This window comes from Dipodomys spectabilis, unplaced genomic scaffold (assembly GCF_019054845.1).
Source record: "Dipodomys spectabilis isolate Male_0828 unplaced genomic scaffold, ASM1905484v1 ptg000229l, whole genome shotgun sequence".
Lineage (NCBI taxonomy): Eukaryota > Metazoa > Chordata > Mammalia > Rodentia > Heteromyidae > Dipodomys > Dipodomys spectabilis.
The window spans coordinates 150157-165199 of record NW_024870906.1 but is presented as its reverse complement, the minus strand read 5'-3'; the positions used below and the strand labels follow the sequence as shown (position 1 = coordinate 165199).

General features: G+C 54.8%; 2 protein-coding genes across 6 annotated transcripts in view; both read right to left on the bottom strand.

Annotated features, from left to right (window-relative positions):
• Positions 1 to 14152, bottom strand: part of Scara5 (scavenger receptor class A member 5) — an 89019-nt gene extending 74867 nt beyond the window's left edge. Inside the window, exons 1-3 of the mRNA XM_042697859.1 lie at positions 14147 to 14152; positions 4659 to 4665; positions 1161 to 1278 (exon numbers count right to left, since the gene is read on the bottom strand). Of these exons, the coding sequence (XP_042553793.1) occupies positions 1161 to 1272 (112 nt within the window). The 5' untranslated portion in view covers positions 1273 to 1278; positions 4659 to 4665; positions 14147 to 14152. The remainder of the gene's footprint in view (positions 1 to 1160; positions 1279 to 4658; positions 4666 to 14146) is intronic.
• Positions 9959 to 15043, bottom strand: part of Nuggc (nuclear GTPase, germinal center associated) — a 40591-nt gene continuing 35506 nt past the window's right edge. For all 5 annotated transcript variants that reach the window (XM_042697852.1, XM_042697853.1, XM_042697857.1 and 2 more), the window contains 3 exons: positions 14205 to 14341; positions 12208 to 12298; positions 9959 to 10994 (listed from right to left, as the gene is read on the bottom strand). In XM_042697852.1, coding sequence (XP_042553786.1) covers positions 10822 to 10994; positions 12208 to 12298; positions 14205 to 14341 — 401 coding nt within the window. In that variant the 3' untranslated portion in view covers positions 9959 to 10821. The remainder of the gene's footprint in view (positions 10995 to 12207; positions 12299 to 14204; positions 14342 to 15043) is intronic.

Genomic DNA, 15043 nt, shown 5'->3' with positions numbered 1-15043 from the left:
GGGCTGCTCCCACAGAAACCATAGAGCAAGGGAGATGCCAGGGAGACAGAAGGATGTGGGGTGAGTCACGCCAAACCGAAAATGGCCTTCCATGGTGTCTCTCCCCTCCCCTATTCACATGGGAAGGGAACCATGGGGAAACAAGGAGCGGGGAAGGAGAAAAGGGGAGAGGATGCTAGGAGAGAGGGAAGGAAAGAGAGAGAGGGCTAGGGGAGAGGAAGGAGGGGAAATTCAACCCCAACGTGAAGAATACAAGTGTAGCAGCAGGAGCCACTCTGCCTGGGGCAGACCCATCCTCTGCCATGGAGAAGCTCCCTGGCAGGAACCCCAGCCTATCTATCCAACAGTGAGGGGCTGGACCCCTTGGACAGCCTCTCACATTCCAGGGACTTCTCTCATTCTCTGCAGAAGAAGGACTTGGCCTTGCAGCCCCCACAGGAAGCACAGCCGTGTCCTCGGGGTGGGCTGCCTCTAACCCCCCACCTCTTCCCTGATCCTCGGAGAGGGTGGGGTGACCAGGGAAGGGTCAGGCCCAGATACAAGCACTCTGTTCTACTCTCCAGAGATGAGGATCAGAAGGAAGCAGCAAAATCCTTTGGAAATGACTCAATTTGGATTTTCTCTAGGAAAAGAAGGCGAAGGGGGATCAAACCAGAGGCCCAGGAGTTTCCAGCAGCTGATAAAAGAGGAAACACCCACTGGGCATCGGTGGCTCACTCAGGAGGCTGAGACCTGGTGATCGCAGTTCAAAGCCAACCCAGGCAGGAAAGTCCATTTGACTCTTATTGCAATTAATCGTTTTAAAAAGAAGTGCAGAAAGCTCAGAAGCATGCCCATGCCTTGAATTTAAGCCCCAAGCTCGGTACCTTAAAAAAAAAAGGAAACACTCTCAAGATTCAGGCCCCCAACCTGCACCATCCAGCCAGGGAGGAGGAGAGGACAAACCCAATGTAAAATGGTAACTCGTCTTGCTGATGGCACAGGTCTGATGGAACAACCCAATGAGGAGACACATGGAGAAACAACCTTTCCAGAAAGACATTCAGCGTGGCAGTCCTGCACCGGGAGGATGCCAGCACCAGGGGCAATGCCAAGGTGTGGGGGGGGGCAGGGCTCCGAGAGCCAATCTTGCAGCCACAGATGGAATGAAACGCCCTTACCATCCTCACACAGGTTCAGCTTGGACAGGCTCCTGCCATCAAAGGGTTCTTCGAAGATGGAGCTGGTGTCCCGGTCGCTCACGGTGTGCAGGTACATGGCCTTGTTCTCCATCGCTTTCTGCAGCAGAGATGGAGGTGTCAGGGAGCCAGAAACAAATGCCTAGAGCCCGGGGACTGCCCGGGGGCCCTGCACCCTGGGCATCTTGCGTCCAGTGCAGTTTGACCCCAATTCCTATTCCTTCCCCCCTCGGGGTGAGAAGCCCAAGGCCCTGGACCCTTCAGACCTTGGGATCTGTCCTGGCCTCTCAGCAATTCTAGGTGGGGCTGGAGCTCTTCTGAGGGAGCACATGGCCATGTTGGGTGGGGCCAGAAGGTGCTACCCAAAGGCTGATGTGGGGAGCAGGCTCTGGGCCTGTCCAAGAAAGTTGGGGTCTGCTCTTTGAGAGAGACGAGGGAAGGTAGACACCCAGAGAAGTTGAGGGGTACAGCATCACCAGCCAACACACCCAAGGGGACCAGAGGGCTGGAGGCTTCTGCTCTTCCCTCTCCAAGGAATGACACATTCCGTTCCCATACCTGGGCACATGTGCGTGCGCGCACACACACACACACACACAATCCTGAGGTAACCCGTCTATCTTCCAGTCATTAGGAGGGAGAGAAGAAAGGGAGGGCCCAGGATTTCCTTTCCAAGACTCCTTGTCTGTCCCCCACCCCCTCGGCATCCATATTTGCTAATCTCATCCTGGCGCTCTCTCCCAGGCCTCCGCCCAGGGAGGGCGCCAGGAAGCTCCATCATGGCTCACTACAAGGGGACCCTCCCTCCTCTCGTGAGCTCTGTGTGCGGCTCCCCTCCCTCTGGCTTCACTCCTGGGGAGCTGTAAAGCAGGCCAGGATGTCCTTCCTTGGAGAATCCTCGCTCTGCAAAAGGCAATCATGAGCCCGGCCCGAGTGGACCAGGCTGCCTTCCTCCCGTCCCAGACCAGGCTGCCTTCCTCCCGTCCCGGTTAACGCGGGGCCTCGAGGGCCTGGTATCTGGAATGTGTCCTCAAGGTGACCCTTCCTGTTCCTGCTCAGCTCAGCTGGTAGAGCTGGAGCTCCGGGGAGCTGAGGCAGGGGCTGGGCCCACAGCCGGCCAGATGCGAGGGAGATGCGTTTGGAAACGCTCAGCGGTTTGTTATTTAGAAATAAAACCTAAGCATGCTTGGCCTGGCCTGGGTGCGTTTTGAGCTGTGTGTCTTCCCTGGTGAGTGAGAGGCAGGTGTTTGGAGCCTCAATGGGAGGCCTCACCCCTGCCTCAGATCAAATCCCTGCCTCCAGGCAGCTCACAGCTCACTGATCCAGGTGCTCATGGCTGGTACGCACACAGCCCTTGGGGGCACAGACGTCTGCTCTCGGGGGCTCCCTGTAAGCCCCCCAGAAGCCCTGGACAGGTGGGTGCACACACTGGCCTTCTGGCAGCCCATTTCAAAGATAAGCCAACCACTGGGCACCAGTGGCTTGCTCCCGTAAATACTCAGGAGGCTGAGATCTGAGGATGGAGGTTTGAAGGCAGCCAGGCAGACAAGACCCTGAGATGCAGATCTCCAACGAACCACCCCACAACAACAGCTGATGAAGTGGAGCTGTGACTCAAGCAGTGAAGCGAAGCCTTGGGTGAAAAAGGTAAGAGGCAGTGCTTGGATGCAGGGTCCAGGAAGGCCTGAGAGCGGGGGGGGGGGGGGGGGGGGGAGGGGGGGTCATGGGAACTTGTGGATGATGCCAAGAGCCTGGACCGCAGCATCACCAGCCAGTGAGGCCTCCAAGTAAACAGGGAGGGACGCGGTGCTGACCTCGGGGTGTTATGAGTCACTCCCCGGCCCAGGGCAGAGGCTCTACTTCCAGATTCCGCATCTGACAGCTGAGAAAGCCTGCAGCCGACTTGCACACCCTCGGTGCATGCACGCCCTCGGTGCAGGCATTGGGAATGGGGCGTGCAGAGCGGAGCGCAAGAGCCCCTCTTCTTATCCAAGCCACGGTCCAGGTAGCTCACTCAGCCCCACTGTTTCCCATTCTGTCATCCTGTGATGGGAGGGTGGACCTGTTCCTCCCAGTGGGCCTGTGAAGGACGGGAGGCGATGCGCATGGGAGAACCTTACACACAAAAGTCACGCCGGGCAGCCGGCGGCAAAGCCAACACCACCTGGCCCAGAACGAGGGGTCTCAGATTCCCGAGTTCCCCTCTAGCTCAGCAAGGCCCAGAAACAAAGCTGTGCTTTGCAAAAAGTAATCATGGGCCAGCGTTGGTGGCTCACGCCTATGATCCTAGCTTCTCAGGAGGCAGAGGATGGTTCAAACTCAGCCTAGGCAGCAAAGTCGGTGAGACTTTAATCTCCAATTAACCAGCAAAAAGCCAGACTTGGAGGTGTAACTCAAGTGGGAGGGCACCAGCTTTGAGCAAAAGAGCCAAGTCAGAGTGTGAAGCCCTCAGTCAAGCCCCAGTACCAACACATACACATAAAAAGCAAGTGTGGATGTAATGTAGGGCTGAGTTGGGACCCTGACCCTCTGGGTACCAGAAGGATTGAATGGGCTCTCCCTGCTAAGGGGTGATGGGAGCCAGCTTGATGTTCTAGAGACTTCTTCTGTGGGTTCCAGCTTCTAACTGCTCAGGGCTTAAAGCTTTTGGTGGCGGGCGTCACCTAGCTTAAAACTCATTAAAACCAAGTTTAAAAAAAATCATTATATAAAATAATTCAGCTTATAAAAATCGTCATAAATGTGGCTCCCCCATATGAATTCTAAGGAGGTTTTTTTGGTCAGTCATGGGGCTTGAACTCGGGGCCTAGGCTCTGTCCCTGAGTTCCTTTGGCTCAAGTCTAGCATTCTACCACCTTGAGCCACAGCTCTGCTTCTGGTTTTCTGGTGATTCATTGGCGCTAAGAGTCTCACGGACGTTCCTGCCTGGGCTGGCTTTGAACCACCATCCTCAGATCTCAGGCTCCTAAGTAGCTAGGAGTACAGGTGTGAGCCACCAGCACCAGGCTAATCCCTCCCCTTTCTAATTGCAGTTAGTTAACCTGAACTCACAGCTGGGGAGGTACAGATGCTTCATAAATAACCTCTTACATTGTGTGCTCGCATGCACACACGCGCGTGCACGCACAGTGGCTGTGCCCTGACCCTTCTGATCCATGAACAGGCTCTAAAGCTGAGACAGGAGCCAGGAAGAATTGCCACCAAAGCCTTAGCATCCTTGGGCACCCCGTGGGAGCTCAGGCTCTCCGGCCCAGGTAGCTGAGTGCTGTCAGTGGCCATCCAAAAGCTCAGACAACCGGGACCCCCTCCCCCCCTGCCCCGTTCCCCCCTCCCCCCCCCCCCTGCCCCAGCAGCAGGGACCTTCAAGCTCTGCACTGCACCACCAAGACCCCCAGAGACAGGTCCAGGCTCCACCACGCACACCCAGCTCTCCTCCAGGCCCCCAGGAGGTGCTGGGTCAAAGGTAACCTCGAGACTCACCTGAGTGCTCCCCCCAAGGCGTGGAGCCCGTCCCCTCAGTTCCTGGAGTTCGCCATCAGGATCCGAGCGCTGGCTGCTGTCCGGCTGAGACCCAGGCAGCCCCGCCCAGCTTGTCTCCACAGCAGGTCAGTTCCAGAAGGAGTCATAGAAAGAGGCTGCAGGGCACCGGTGGCCCGCCTCGGGCAGGTCTGCTGGGACACTTGTGCAGAAAGAGCAGGTCAAGAGAGAAGAGGCGGCCAGTCCGCCAAGTACGTGTGCGGGTCTGCACCTGGGGCTCCGGGTCTGGGTGTCTCGCCTGAGTCAGCCTCGGGCGGCGATCTGGCGTGGCTCGGTGGAGGCCCCGCACTCTGCTGGGTGCTGAGTGGGAGCTGCGGCTGCTCCTCGCCAGTCTTTATGAAAAGTTCTGGGAGTCACCGCAGAGCCTGTGCTGGTGGGATCTGGAACACGACCCCCCTCTTGTGGTCACCTTCAGCATTACCGCCAGAGCACAGCGCCACCAGCACCACCAGCACCACCAGCACGGCCAGCCCTGGCCAGAGCTGCGGAGCCGGCCTTGGCCTTTTCCGAAGCTCTGCTCAACACACTTTCTGGATGGCTTCAGCAGGAATGGCAGTTAAATCTGGCCCAAAAGCCACCCAAGGAAACCAATCTTGCGAAGGTATTTATAGGAACTGGCATGGCTCAGTTCATTCACCAAACTTGGCGTAGAACTGCTTTCTATGCCACCCCTCAGAGGACTCCAATTTTTCACACCAGAGATGCGTAGAATGCCCCGAGAGCTCTGCAGGAACTTCCCAAAGCCAAGACCAACACAATCCCAAAAGCCAGTCTGTGGGGCATTAACACAGCACCAGGGCTAGAGAACACCAGGCCCCGAAGGAGCATGGCAAAGGACTGGGAGCTAGACAGAGAGCCCTGAGCAAGTCCATTTAAATAGGAGATGCACCGGATGCTCTGGGATCAGTAGATTAGGATGGGAGGAATCCCCACCGGTGTCTGAGCAGTGGTTTCCTAGCGGTTATGTTCACAAATACGATCCTGCTTGGTGAGATAGAGACGCACCCCCGGTGCTTCGGGGGAAGACTTTGAACATGAGAAGTGCTTGCCAGGCTGTAAGGTTCCACTTACAGCACAACTGCCAGCCCACACGGGAGTCTTAGTCCTCTTCCAAGAACCGCCCTCCCTACTGCCCCCTGCAGGCAGCCCCGAGGGAAAGCAAAGAAGGAGCATCTTCAGAGTAAGAACAGAAAGAAGGGGAGGAGGAAGAGGAGGAAAGAAAGAACAGGAAGGGGAGGAAGTGAAGTGGGGAGAGGACAGCAGTCTGAAGAGAAGGGGAAAAAAAGAAGAGGAAGGAAAATAGAAGGGGCAGAGGAAGAGAAGGAAGAAGAGGAAAAGGAGGAGAGAGTCTATACAGGGAAGGAGAAGGAGGAAGAGAAGGGGAAGAAGAGGAAGAGGAAGAAGAAGGTGGAGAAGGAGAGGGTGAGGAACACATCCTAGTACATACTTGGTGCTGGGTGATTCCAAGAGCTTTTCATGTGTTACCTCTAACTTGTGTCCCTTGGTCCCCACAGGGGGGCGGGAGGGGGGGAGTTGGTTCTAGGACCTCCCCGCCCCCATATTGAAATCTTGATGTTCAAGTCCCTTGTTTGAAAAGGTATGGTATTCGCATAGAACCTGCAGGCACCCTCCTGTGTACCCTAAATCATACTTAATAAAAAGGTGCATAAATATTTGGTATGCTGTATTGATTAGGGAATGATGACAAGAAAATCCATGAGAGGGAGATTGATTGGAATTCATTGTGTGCATGCATGGAAACGTCACAACGAAATCTCTTCTACTATCGCTAACTATACAGAAGTGGTATATGCAAACAGTTTTTAAAGTGAAAGAATTCTGTTGCATGTTGACTCCTGATGCAGTTTCTTCGGTTGTGGGCATTTTTGACCCGTGGCGGGTTTGAACCCCGGGTGCTGGGCTTGCACGTGCTGTGTAGACTGTCAGCTGTGAGGCAGGTGCTGCTGTTAAGACAGCAGATGGGTGACTCGTTCCAGTCGTCCAGCCTGCGAGGGCAGAGTTGGGGTCCACCAGAGGCAGTTCAATGGGAGGTAAGCAGGGAGCCCGCTTACCTCTTACAAGAAAGGGTTTTGTCACCAACATCTGTAGGAACCCCATCTTAAAAGTAGCAGAAGGGAATTCAGAATACGACATGGAGATCTGTACTGCAGAAGCAATGGGTGAGCGTCCTGGGTTGAATTTGCTGCCCCCCCTTCTCCCCCTCCTGCCCAGTCACCTGCTGGAAACATAATCCTCAATGCAGAGGTGCCCAAGGTGGGGGGAGGGAGGGGGAGCTGAGAAAGGACGGCAGAGCGGCTCTCCTCCCCGCAAACCAAGTGCAGTGAGAACGGGCCGCTCACAGGTGCCTGGACCTCGGACTTCCAGCTCCAGAAACCGGAATGAATTAAGGGTTTGCTGGCCCTAAATCACTCAGTCGGGACATTGTGCTTTGCAGTGCCAGTGGTTGTCTGGTGATGTCTGATTTCACTTCAAAGCAAGGCCATTCCTCTTATACACCTAGCTGTGCTTTCAATAGTAGAGGAGGTAGAAGGCGGCAGCAGCAGCAGCAGCAGTGGAAGAAGAGGAGGAGGAGGAGGAAGGCGAAGCCCCTGGGCAGCACAAGTTAACAACTGAGCCTCCCTCCACCATCAGTACAGAGGACCTGGTTTTCTGCATGAGACTCATGCGTTGTCACAGAGCTGTGAAACAGAACTGCAGGAGAAACGCAGCATTTCCTTCCAACCCACAGCTCCAGCCAGGAGACTTCGCTTCTTTCTTTTGTTTCTGGTTTCCTTCACTCCTCAAGGACTAAGGGTAAGGTTTCCCCTCATTGATGACTGACTGGCTCATTCTTTTTGTTTTTGTTTTTCTTTTTTGCTAAGTGATTTTATACTACACCCATATTCTATCATTTATCTCTTCTCCTGGTGAAGGGCAGGGGGGTTTTTGATGGTGTGTGTGTGTGTGTGTGTGTGTGTGCATGCACACGCATGTGCATGCCCATGCATGCATGTGTGTTTAAAGATGCCCAAACAGGCAAGAAGCCACTGGCTAGTGGAGGTCAGCGTGGTCTGGAGGCCACTGGGGAGTCATCTGGGGGCCACTCTTAGTTGGGATCTCATCTCCTTGTTACCTCAGATCACAGCAGTTCAAAACCAGCTGGTTTCCACTCAACCGCTCCCAGAATCTGGCAGACAATTTCCCCCAGAGGGTGACAGAGGAATAAGTAGGCTTTGGATAGATGGATCTATGAAAGTAAAGGTAACAGACCTGAGCATTTAGCATAGAAGGGCTGGGCTTTTGCCTGATTAGGAACGTACCACGGATACAGAAGCCGAGAAGCGGCGTCAGTGCATCATCCGTGCATTGAGCACCTCTTGCCTCCTTTGGCTTGTTCATCCTCTACCTCCAACACCTGAGATCAGGAGTTGAGGCAACACCGGCAGCCAGGCGCATGGCGGGTCACGCTCAGAGGAGCGCGTGTGGAGAGACGAAGATGCATTCTAAGCATCGCACACCCGTTGCACCCTCCTTCACGCTGGGAATATAAGTCACAGAGTGACCTGAACTTGAGTGACCTGGTCTGAAAAATCAGCTTCAGCGTCACACATGGTCATTCATTCTGTAATCCCAGCAACCTGGAGGCAGAGCAGGGAGATCATTTGGCCAAGGCCAGCCTTGGTTATACAGTGAGACCCTGTCTCAAAATAGCCTACAGCCGGTGGTGAAGCTCGGGGATAGAATTCCCGCTACTCCTGTGCAAGGCCCGGCTTCCAGTCTCAAGGTGCTTATGTGGGAGAGGCACTGGGAAACACGGACACGCTTCCTAGACGTCAGCCTGCTGTTCCTTTTCAGAGTTGACAGGCCCTGACAAATGAGAGCAGTCGCTATATGCGGGTCACTCCGGTGTCCAGCTGCTGACAGCTGGCGTGGAGGCCCAGCAGGGAAGCGGGAGCCACGGCCGCGTGGCCAGTGCTGCTTCCCACCCATCACGGATCCGCCCCACCATCTGCCTTGTCTTATGAACTCACTCCCCAGAAGGCGTGCGGATGACGCACTGCACCAGGCGCCCGGGGTTCCCTCACGCTGGTGCCGGTCCCAGGCCAGAGGCGCCAAAGCCTCCTCCCCGGCTGTACACACGCATCAGAGACCCGCGGGCAGGGACCCTCCCCCCCACCCCAGCCATCCACGGAAGCCTCCACAGAGTCTGTCTTGGAGCTGAGATGATGGACATGTCGCTTTGGGAATTAGATGATGAAGCAATGTGTAAGCGAGAAGTCTGCATTGAGTGGCAGCCAGCGTCAGGTCCACTGGAGTGAATCATCAGCCAGCTTCTTGAAACAGAGAAGGGCTTTGGGCCCAAATGTCAACCCAATACGTACACCGCGCTCTCCTGTTGAGGAAGACAGCCCTTCGCGATGGAGGTGCACACCGCCTTCCCGTCCACAGCACTCACCCACGTAGCTGCACCGCCTGGCTCAGGCATACACTCTGCTGACCACAGCATGACCATTCCATGTCGGGGCACGGCGAGAGGGAGGGGGAGGGGGAGTGTGGGGGTGTGGGATCGATCGCCAGGTCTCCCATGCACAGATCACAAGATCCACAGGGGTCTAGGATTCTGGTTTGCATTAATCATAATGTCCATTACACACCCCCACACGCACATTACACACACACACACACACACACATTACACACACACATTTTACACACACACATTTTACACACACACACAGTGCACCAGGCTTGAACTGCTGGAGACTCTGCTTATGTTGTGGTGTAGAGCAGGGTCTCCTTGCACTTCCCAGGTGACTCAGAAGTGCACCCCCAGATGAGTGAGCCCCAGCAGTGTGAACAAGTGCTGTCATCAACAGGATAAAAGCCACCTGTCTCCAGGGCTGTGACCCATGGCTAAATGCAACTGTAGCCACATTGCCTAGGCCCCTGGGACGCAGGGAGTCCCAGGGCCTGTCAGGGTGTGGGGTGTGTTTCGGTGAGTGAGGGAAGCTGGGTAAGGGTGGGGGGGCGGGGCCCAGGAGTCCAGACATTGTTTCCCAGACAGCAATCTTCAGCTCTCTCCCTACTGACGCCACACAGCTTTCTTTCTTAACTTCCAACTTGAGCCCAGTTCTGCCATTTCCTCCACAGCATGCTCAGGAGGAAGATGGTGTCTTGTAACTTGCCTCTTTTCCAAAACCAAGAACTTGCCAGTGCCTTTCAGAGGAATTACACACAGAGGATGTTAAACACACCAAGGCTTTATCACGGGGGGATCATCAGCCTCCAACCCAGATTTCACGGGTCATTTTCAATTTTCTCAGATTAAGCCGTGCACTTGAGAGCATGGCGGGCAAGTCTGGGTTATGACATGGGATTTCAGCGGAAGAAAATAAACAGACGCATTCATTGTGTTTGGGGTAATTCGGCTGGGGTGGGAGGAAGTGGGAGGGAAAGCGCAGGCCGGAGGTCAGGCACCTGCTAAGTCCCGGGCTGGGGAAGCGAGGCCAGGCGCCTGTAGTCCGGGCTGGGAAGCGCACACCGTCTGAAGCACCTCACGGGCAGGGGAATGCGGAGGCTGCTGTTTTGAACATCGTAACACCTCATTTGCGGGGGACACTGTCAGGTAATGACAGACTCTATGAACGATGGGGTCCTTCCTGTCGTTGAGCACAGGAAACGGTCTCATTCTTACTGTAGGATGATGTACACTCAAAAAGACTCATTCCCCTGCCTTCCCGGATATAAACTAACACAGTGGCGGGCGCCACTGACGGAAGCTTGTAATCCATGCTCCTCAGGAGGCTGACATGTGCGGATGGAGGTTCAAAGCCAGACTAGGCAGAACTCAGGGCCTTGTGTGCTCCTTTGGCTTTTTTTGCTCAAGGATGGCGCTCTACCACTGGCGCCAGGCCTCCAGCCTGGTGTTTCTCTGGTTCTTCTCAAGATGGCGTCCCACGGACTTCATCTTGAGATCCTCAGGATCTCAGCCTCCTGAGTAGCTAGGATGGTGGGAGGGAGCCTCCAGCACACGGCTTGAGAGATATTCTTCATTTGATTTCAAACAACGGAAGTAATTCTGGTGAGCTGGCTCCAGGTTTATTCTTCATTCCCTTGAGGCTAATCCCCGGGAGTGAGAGTCCTGTTGGGGGGCCCCCGCTTTGCGGGGGGGCGTTCCCAGAAGGAAGTCCTGCATGGCCTTGCGCAGCTGTGCGTTCTCAGCAGCCTCCCGCAGGCCGCGGTGGAGCCTTTCCATCTCCTTGTATTCACTCCTGACGTCTATGAAGAGAAGAAGGCAAGCCACGAGGGGTTAGCGTACCCCTCAGAGCTGGCCCCTGGAAACCCCCCCCCCACACACAACCCGGCCACTTGTCCCGGAGTGGACGGTCTGAGATGGCTGGACAGAGGAGCACAATGCGCTGGCTGACGCATCGCCTGGCTCTGTCCACACAATCCCCCCTTTCCTGTAGCCTGGGAAGAACCACAGCTACTCACGGAACGAAGTCCCTGAGAGAGCCACTGGGGCCCCCAAGGAGCCTGATGAGGTCTCTGTGGCACCCCGTGGCACCCCTGCATCCCCAGCCTCCAGAGGACCCTGAGGACTTGGCTGGCAGACGCTTCCACAGTCTCCAGCCTGACCAGCTGTGTTCGCTGAACCATCACCTCGGGTGTGGATGGGGCCTGGGCGGGTCCCCCGGGTCCCCCGGGTCTCTACAGAAGTGCCACATTCCCAGTGGGAGCTTCTTCCGTGCCTACCCCTGCTCCACACCCCTACGCGAACCCAGGCAGCCTGGTGCGGGTCCTGGCAGGAAAGGGAAGTGGTTGCTGGACACAGGGCAAGCTGGTGCTGCCTCTCCCAGGTCCTGCTGCGTTCTGAGGGGCCTTTTCCCGCCGCCCCCAGAACATGGAGTTTTTCTCCAAGAGACATAAGCCAAACTGAAGGGATATGCGAGACAGAAGGGCAGAATCGAGGCCTGGCCACTGCCACTGCGGAGATGGAACCTGAGTTTCTCTCATCATCAGAGTCTGTTTGTCAGCAGCGCCGTCTCTGAGAGTGAATGTGACACTCCACGCGGCAGTGCCCACAAAGTCGGAGCACAAGGTGCTTGGCAAAGCTGGCGCCAGTGGTGATTAGCATCATCGTCTCCACCGACACCCCAGAAGTTCTTCCCTGTGTGTGGGGGGGGAGGGGGTAGTGGGAAGGGGGGTCGTGGGGCCTGAACTCTGGGCTTGGGCGCTGTCCCTCAGCTCTTCAGCTCAAGGCCAGCATTCTACCACTTGAACCACAGCGCCACTTCCGGCTTTTTCTGCTTATGTGGTGTTGTGGAATCGAACCCAGGGCCTCATGCATGCAAGGCAAGCGCTCTACCACTGAGCCACCTTCCCAGCCCCAGTTCCTCCCATTTTGATTTTCTGAACTTCGTTGGGAGCAGCGTGGTGACAGGAGGGGTGTGGGCATGATGTCCCTTCATGCGCAGGCTTTACGACTTACCAGCCAGCTCCTTGCAGAGACTGTCGCCCTGGGAGGAAGCCAGGGTCAGCATGGTGGCAACACTGCCCTTCATCTTCTCTGTGATTCCACGCTACAAGACAAGCACAGGCTGTCCGTTAACACTGTGAATCTTGTAGAAGAACCTCACTCAGCCCTCGAGCCAAGAGGATACAGCATGGCCTTGCCGGAGCCCAAGCCAGGTCAAGGGTAAAGGAGTTTGGGGTGCACTCATAGCCCAGGGGTCAGAAGGCAGCATCTCTCCTTTCCAGCCTATCAAGACTCCAGGAAAGTGTCCGCTGCTGCTGATCTGGGAATCAACAGCGAAAGAGGAGGTGGGGCAAGGATGCCAACCACAAGACGGACAAAGGACAGGGCTGGTATTACCCTCGGCCTTTCCTGCTGTCCATCCTTGGATAGTGGTGCTTTGACACCTCCTCTGTGCAGCACACTTTGATGGACAGATCTGATTCTTCTTCCCGATGGCCTGAACAATGGCTTCTTGCTGCTCTCAACTCTTTTCTTGACCACAACCATTTCTCTTCCTTTTGCTTGTTTCTGTTTCTTTTTGGAAAATACCCAACTCCTTTCTTTAGCCTGGTGGGCTCAGTTTTGAACCCAGATCTCCTGACTCCAAATCTGATACTTCTTTAATGCCAGACTAAAAGGGGTAGCCTTGAGCGAGTCACGTCCATGCCCATGGCCTCAGGATTCCTGTGTGTAAGATCCCTTATGACAGAGCCAAACCGCCCAGCTGGCCACACATCGAATCATGTACCGAAGACCAGGCAGGACATTCAACAGATCATTGTTTTCGTTCTTCAGTGAAAAGAACATGGTAAAAAGGTAAGGCAGTAAAATCTCAAACATCAGATATGTGTAAAAAGAAATTCTGTCCATTTAGAACTAAAATATTTCAAACACTTAAACTAGAGTGGTCTTCTTGTCTTGGACACCCTCCAGGGAACGAGAACGCCCTAGGATCTTGCCCGTTTTTTACTTCTTACGTTGCTGGGATTAGGGTACATTGGTACACAGCCAGCGTAGGAATCACTGTTTCGGGAAACTGGTTTCTGAGCACCTGGAGATCTGATTTCTCCATAGTTGGTGGAGGTCAGCCTGGAGGAGCTGGGCTGTTTCTTGCAAGCACCCGTGTGCAGGTGGTGACTTTGCCTGCCTGAAACTGAACTGCTGCTGGTAGACAAGGCGGCTCTCACCTACCCAAGGGAGGCTGGCTGCCTGGGCTGTGGAGCTGAGAGGAGAGGGGGCTGGACAGAGGCAGGCCGAGGGTCTAGGGAGGCTGGTGCAGTCATGGCCAGCTCTCAGCCAAGGCTGAACTAGACAGAAGAATCTGAAGTCTCACGAGGTTAGGGAGGGGTATGGAGTGGATTGGACTAAGAAGAGGCTTTCTATCACTTGATGGGAAGAGGTGGCAAGCCAAGAGACCCAGGTCTACAACAAGAGGTCCACATGTTCTTAACAGATACCTCAACGTCTAAGAGGACTCTTGAGAACCATATAGTGAGAGAGCTGGACTCAACCCAAAGCTGTCCAACTACTGAGATGCTGTAGCCAGGTTACCTCATCCCCAGCCCTAGCTCCTCCTCTCAGCGAGCGTGCGGCATCCTGACTCTCCCTCACTGTACAGAATGCAGAGGAGCACAGTAACAGTGCCCACCTCCCAGACTTGAGCTAATGCAGCTGCCTACCTATTACAGTTGTTGTCTTCAAGTGTCTTACTAAAGAAGAAGGACAGAGGAAAGAGCTGAGCAGACTACAAACCTGTAGCCCCAGACCCAGAGGAGTGCTGACACCAACACTGGAGGATGGGAAGAGAGGAAGCTGAGCAGCAGGGGCCTCCTCTCTGGCCCAGGCTGGGCCCATGAGGGAGAAGTCATCTAACTCCTCCCGTGCTCACATGCCTACTGCAGCCCTCCCCCACGCCCCACAGAGGACTCCAGGGACAGGGCTCACGCTGAGGCTGCGCAGAGAATGAATACCTTCAGCAGCTGGAACTGGTGCTGCATCCGCTCTTGAGCCCTCTCAAACATGCCCTCGGCCACCTGTCGCTCCACCCCTCTTCGAATGACGTCCTTCATCCTCTCGCATGCTTTTCTGCCAGTGATCTGAGCTGCCTCTGCAAAAATGACAGCCACGGTCACACTACAAGGACTTGCTGAGAAGCCTGTGGCATCAGAAAGGGAAATGAGCGACCAAGCAGACGAAGAAAACTAGACACACACACACACGTATCAATACATCTACAACCATGCATATAGCTATTTGCATATAATAACACTTAATATTCAGATAACTATCATTCAGAAAACCTAATGAGAAAATTAAGTAGACTACAATCCTCCTCCTTCCCCCCCAAAATCAAGAGTCCTGAATGTCAGTCTCATAAGAATGTGAGCAGTTGCCAGGCACTGGTGGCTCCCACCTCTAATCCTTGCTCCTCAGGAGGCTGAGATCTGAGTATAGTGGTTCAAAGCCAGCCTGGGCAGGAAACTCTATGAGACTCTTATCTCCAATAAACCACTCAAAAAAGCTGGAAGTGGAGCTGTGGCTCAAGTGGTAGAGCACTTGCCTTGAGCAAAAGGAGCTCAGGGACATTGCCCAAGCCCAGAGTTCAAGCCTCAGGACTGGCAAAAAAGTAAAAAAAAAAAACAGAATATAAAGAATGTGAGCTGGAAACGTGCAGAGGCAGGGATGGCTCAATCCCTCTTCCTCACACCCTGCAATTACCCAGTTCCAAGGTGTACACAGAGAGAGCTACAAGGACTTAAGATGCGGGAAGGATGCTAGGATGCTAAGGAGCTACAAGACCCCAGAGGTT